This window comes from Atta colombica, unplaced genomic scaffold, assembly GCF_001594045.1.
Source record: "Atta colombica isolate Treedump-2 unplaced genomic scaffold, Acol1.0 scaffold207, whole genome shotgun sequence".
NCBI classification, from domain to species: domain Eukaryota; kingdom Metazoa; phylum Arthropoda; class Insecta; order Hymenoptera; family Formicidae; genus Atta; species Atta colombica.
The window spans coordinates 425,395-431,166 of NW_017259302.1; the positions used below are offsets into that span (position 1 = coordinate 425,395).

The 5,772-nt window shown below is 29.8% G+C and overlaps 2 protein-coding genes across 2 annotated transcripts in view; both read left to right on the forward strand.

The window, feature by feature from the left end:
• Positions 1 to 2,483, forward strand: part of LOC108687441 (trafficking protein particle complex subunit 11) — a 5,947-nt gene extending 3,464 nt beyond the window's left edge. Inside the window, exons 13-21 of the mRNA XM_018193199.1 lie at positions 1 to 285; positions 376 to 581; positions 831 to 967; positions 1,047 to 1,259; positions 1,582 to 1,745; positions 1,803 to 2,025; positions 2,084 to 2,192; positions 2,286 to 2,362; positions 2,441 to 2,483. Of these exons, the coding sequence (XP_018048688.1) occupies positions 1 to 285; positions 376 to 581; positions 831 to 967; positions 1,047 to 1,259; positions 1,582 to 1,745; positions 1,803 to 2,025; positions 2,084 to 2,192; positions 2,286 to 2,362; positions 2,441 to 2,467 (1,441 nt within the window). The 3' untranslated portion in view covers positions 2,468 to 2,483. The remainder of the gene's footprint in view (positions 286 to 375; positions 582 to 830; positions 968 to 1,046; positions 1,260 to 1,581; positions 1,746 to 1,802; positions 2,026 to 2,083; positions 2,193 to 2,285; positions 2,363 to 2,440) is intronic.
• Positions 2,484 to 2,808: 325 nt separating this feature from the next.
• LOC108687440 lies at positions 2,809 to 4,299 on the forward strand. Its single transcript, XM_018193198.1, has 3 exons — positions 2,809 to 3,077; positions 3,191 to 3,308; positions 4,068 to 4,299. Exons 1-3 carry the CDS (start codon positions 2,989 to 2,991, stop codon positions 4,212 to 4,214), a joined length of 354 nt encoding a protein of 117 aa, XP_018048687.1. The 5' UTR covers positions 2,809 to 2,988; the 3' UTR covers positions 4,215 to 4,299.
• Positions 4,300 to 5,772: the final 1,473 nt, after the last annotated feature.

A 5,772-nucleotide genomic window follows, 5' to 3' on the forward strand; every position in this document is an offset into this window, starting at 1 on the left:
TGAGTTTTCTAATGCATCGATAACAGTCAGTGGACCAGGTTACAATGCTGAGATACCAATTGATGAAATTAAAAAATCAGATCTTATTTTTCAAGCAAAAGAAACGAAAAAACTTTATTTCAATTTTAAAGCTCCTCGTCAAAATGATGGTGTAGAAATTCGTATTAGCACAGTTTCTTTACAAATGGGTGATAGCGAACATTGTTGTATTATGTTGAGATTCTCAGCTATGGGTAGGGAAACGAATTTGTTGGATCGTTTGTATCCTGAAATACAACGACTTCGGTATATTTATAGAGTTTTTAAGTTTTGTTTTTAATATTTATTAGTCATTTGACAAAAAAACTAATAAAATATAATTTTTATTCATAACAGTGGAGGAGAATTTGAAGCAATAAGACCGTTAATTCACGCAGAGATTAAACAAGAAGAATCAAGTTTAAGTCTAGATGCAAAATCCAACAACCCTGCGCTTTTAGGCGAGTGGCTACCCATCACGATATCCTTATCAGCTAATGAGAATGTTAATGCAGTCTGTTTATATATAATACTTTTATCAGATGGTAGCAATGAGCAATCAAGTATGTTTTCACGTTTTCAGTTTTATTTTCTTTTATTTTCTTATAAATGATCTTTTTTTTTTAATCTTGTATACTATTGGGTTGTCCGGAAAGTTCGTGCCGCAAAAGATTTAAATTTAATAAATGTATACTAAAATTTAAATCTTCTGCGTTTCAATTTTCCTTCAAAATCGGCACGAACTTTCCGGACAACTCAATATATAATACTTTTTTTTTATCAACTAAGCTTTCTTATATAATGTATTTCAGCTGAATTAAGTATTAATATGCTTAGTAAAGAGTCAAAAGTATCTATTGTTATTGGTGATATGATAAAAGGCACTTCAGCTAAACATATTGTGCATGTTAGAGCACATAAAGTAGGCGATAGAAATATCGTAATAAAGGTATTTATATATAATTATTTCAATAAATTAATATATCAAATGATATAATATTGTCATTTATTATTATTATATGTAACAGGCAGACTATACTAGACCCGAACAAATTAGGGGAAATAAAGAATTAACATATTCGTTGGCAGTTAAGAAACCATTTGAAGTTGCAACACAATTTTATACTACACTGTTCGAATCACTAACAAAAGGTTTTGTTAACGAACCCTTTATCATCATGCCTCACATTACCTGTGTTTCTCCATGGCCTATAAACATTCTAAGTACATCTATAGAATTGGTAAGTCTCAGAGTTTCTATATCTATTGGAATGTCTGGAAAATCTATACGACAATTTTAAGCAAAACTAAAATTTAAATTAAAATTATTTAAAGTAAAACTTTTTTTTTGTTAGAACAATTTGTAATATATCATTTTATTTCACAATATTTTTCCATCTTCCGGATATTTCATGACTTCTTTCTTGTAAAAGTCTTGAATTTTAAACATCATTTAAGAAATTTGCATGGATTTTTCGGGCAATTTAAAATATAATTTAATTATCTGTATAAGTTTATGTTAGGGAAATTAGAATTTTGTGATAAACTTAAGCTCGAAATTAGGCAGATTCCATTCAAAAAGAGAGCAATCTTGACAATCAGGAGTCCATTTTAGCGGGTGTTAAACTCTGTGATGGTGAGACAGGGACTGATGCCTATTGCTTGATTCCAAAGATAGGTGGCGAGTTGCCAATTAGTATTGGAGTATACACTATCAAGTGGAAAAGGTAAAAATTGATAGAGATTATGCATAATGCAGTCTGTAATCTTCGTTATTTTCACAGAGCAAATGACGAAACCGCGTTAGAAACTAGTAGTAGCGTAACTTTAGCTCCTTTATGGGTTGAAGATGCGGTAATCGGATTGGAAGCCAAAATGCCAGCCCATGGATGGGTTCGCACGCCGTTTTGTATATCATATTTCATAAAAAATCATTCTGATTACCTTGTCACTTTGCGCTTAGCTATGGAAGGCAGTGATGCATTCATGTTTGCTGGTCAAAAACAAGTATGTTTCATGCTTACATTTCACACGATACAATGATCTTATTAATATCTCTTTTCAGGTCGATATTTACATACTGCCTAAAAATATTCGAAGAGTTGATTGGATTTTACGACCGCTAGTTGCTGGTTTTGTGGCTCTTCCAACATTATCGCTAACTGTACCTGCAGGTAATATATATCTGCTATATAGAGCAATTTAAAGATTTTATAATATTTATATTTTATAATATTTAATTGACACATCAAAACTGCAATATACAGATGAGGAACACAAAGTGAGTAAAGGACGATTATCAGAGATGATTGAACGTTCTTTGCCGAGTCATATATACATACTGGTAAGAAAAAAAAATAAAATGCTTTAATAATATTATTTTATAATAAATATATATATATATATATATTTTTTTTTACAGCCGAAATCACAGTCTTTAGGAGAATAAATAAATTTGACATTGGGATCTTTTATTTTTAAGAAAAAAAAAGTATCTTCCCTTAAATAAAATATATTATAACATAAATTTTGCATAGACTAATATATATGTGTATCATATTTATTAGAGTCATAAATATAAATTTTTCTTGGATATAATTTATTTAAAATATTTTATTATTGTATTCTAAAATTAAACATTCTAAGATTATTACGAATATATAATATTATTTTGTAAATTTTTAACAGACACTTGCTATCATTAAATGATAATAATCACATTACTATGTGCTATAGATAACAATAGTTCATACACAGATATCGATCGTTTTTAGATGCATCGAAGAACATTGCGCTAGTAACGCGTTACCGTGGAAACCAATGAATATCGGAACGCACCTCTATACTCTAGTATTAATAAATATACATTTTTTTTCTTTTTTTCCTCGAAATAATTTAAGTCAATTCTAAAAACATTAATTGTTATCGACAATTGTACTCGCATATAGTGGATCATAACGATTTTGTGAAATGGCAAGGAGCAACATTATTGATATTGGAAGTGTTTTTGATGAATATCTGCTAAAAGAACAGCATTTTGAACGAGAAATAGAAGAGCGGTACATTTACAATGAAATTTATTATTCGCTAATATTATTTATTAATGATACATGCATGTGTATAACATTTTCCTGATCAACAAAAAAAAATTATTTTTCATTTTATTTCACAGCAATAAATTACGTCGCGAGATTCGTAACAAGAATATTTTCAAAGTTTCTGACTCATCGCCAACAGATTTGCCTTTAAATTTGGAAAAATCTTGTATTCGCAATCAGGCTCTTCTAAAGGTTTGTTATAATATATCTTTTAGATTATATAAAAAAAAAATTCAATGTACTTATAAAATAAAACCAAATTAAAAGCAAAATTCATTGTACTTATATTGAATATAGAACGTGCAAACTCTCTATGTTAGACAAACTGCTTACTTTGAAGTAATTTTACTGATAAGATCACATGTTACTCAATGTTATCTATCGTTTTGTTACAATTTTTTACAATTGGAACGAAGTTTGTCATAAAGTCATTTTAGCCTATATTTAGAATAAAATTCTAGTTACAATTTTATATGTTACATATAACAAAAACACGGTTAGAAATATACACATACATATGTATATTAAAATACCTAATACATAAAATTGTTTAAGATTATAAATACATTTTATTTTGAAAAATTTGACATGAATTATAAATTGTCTAAAATGAATTGGATTTAATATTTTTGCTATCATTAAAATTTTTTAATTTAAAAATTTTTTAATTAAAAAATTTTAATGATAGCAAAAATATTAAATCCAATTAATTAAAAATTTTTTAATTAAAGAATTGATATTACAAAATATGGTGAGATATTTATTGTACATATGTATTGCGTGACATATATATATAAATAAATAAATGGTGTGTGTGTGTGTGTGTGTGTGTGTGTGTGTGTGTGTGTGTGTGTGTGTGTGTGTGTGTGTGTGTGTGTGTGCGCGCAAAGTATATATCAATTATAGATTTTAAATAAAATTGGAAACTTACATATTATATTATTATGACAGGATTTGGAGATGTCTAGAGCACGTTTGAGAACTTACGCTTCTTACACGCCTACAGATGCAGAATTGCAACAAATTTCGTTGGCCTATCGAAGTCATCTTTGCAAAAATATCCAAGATACAGAATATGACAAGCTCATTTCCACGTAATCAATTAGATATTCATCAGTGATCATTTCAACCTGATAACTCGAGCCGAACGAACAAACTTTGAAATGAAAAGTTTGTTGATCGTTGGGATCGATGGATCAGGTTGATTACTGTGTGGTCTATTTTATGACGTGGCTGCTTCTTCGTGTGTCGAGCGACGTAAGAACTGATCCATAAAATGTGTGGAATAAACACAATATTTTTTTGCACACTTTTCTATAGTTGTTTCACAATCAGGTTCGAGTTATTATTGCAACAATAGTTACTATTTTTGTAAAATAAACTAAAGCAGATTATCTAACAGGCTGTTGTATATATCTTATGTACTTGAATCTATTTTATACTGTCCCTCATAAAATAATCATTACACAATGTAACATATTACATTGTAACTCAAACAGCGTGTAATATATGCTCACGGTTGAATCTTTACTTTCCGACGAAATATGAGTCGCAGACTGAAATCTAACGAAACTAATTTGCGTTTTAATCTATCTGTTCAAAGGTCTCGAAAGACTTAATTATAAAGGCAAACGCGTTATTTTTTGAAGACAATCGCGTGGTTATTATTCGAGCTTACCGTCATAGGCCAACTGCTTGATAGATCTTCTTATCCAGCGTTATTCAGGAGCTTGTTGAATTGTGGAAGAATGTATAAGGAGGGTGCGTGGACAAGTGGCGAACGATGTCCACCTGCGCGCTCAGGCATGCCATATTCATATTTATTTTCTATGTACAGTGGTATTATCGCTGATAATTACCGGCGTGCACAACGTGCATACACGATAGGACGGCCACGTATTCAGAAATTTCCCGATAAGAAGTTCTGGTCAATAATTTGTTGGAAGAACTTACGTTTTAAACTGTTGCTTTTTACACACAACTCACAAACGCGAATCCCGACATTTCGCATCGACTATTTATTTCACAGGCGTGACTTTTCGACGATGAATTTGCCGACAGATTAGATTTACGGTTTTATCGTCGGCCTTGTATACGAAATGACATTTCAAACTTCAGAAATGCGCAATTTATATTAAATTATCATACAAGACGCGCGTTCTTGCTCGTAACTTCACTTACCTTTCGTACCTTCGGAAAATATTTGAAAAACACGTTAATTGCGAGCAACGTGTAAACGGTCTATACGTCGCAGAAAATTTAAAAAGACCAGAGGACATCACGAAACGTGATGAATGCATTTTTGAAGTTTAATTTTATATTTCTACATGGCAATTGTAGCAGCTGAATAAATGCTGTGACTTCTTACTTTGGCTATTATGATGTCTGCTGCAACAGCTGTATCAATAGCCTTATTATCTTGATATATAATTTGCAAAAATATTTTCTAGGGACGTATCCATAAATTAATGTTTTAATTAATTTAAATTGATTTTTTTTAAGTCAAAATAAAATAAAAATTAGCACATTTCTAGAAAAATGTAAATTTATATATATATATTAGGTGTAGTAAAAAGAAATCCATTATTTTTCCATTCAATTTCATGCAAAAATAATGGATTTCTTTTTACTACATCTAATATATATATATATATAT

What these genes read in the sequence shown, in the direction of transcription:
- LOC108687440 (XM_018193198.1), top strand. Translation starts at nt 2,989, where the DNA reads ATGGCAAGGAGCAACATTATTGATATTGGAAGTGTTTTTGATGAATAT. An exon ending in GAACGAGAAATAGAAGAGCG is followed by an intron (nt 3,078 to 3,190) that starts GTACATTTACAA and finishes TTTATTTCACAG; the next exon opens with CAATAAATTACGTCGCGAGA. An exon ending in GCAATCAGGCTCTTCTAAAG is followed by an intron (nt 3,309 to 4,067) that starts GTTTGTTATAAT and finishes TTATTATGACAG; the next exon opens with GATTTGGAGATGTCTAGAGC.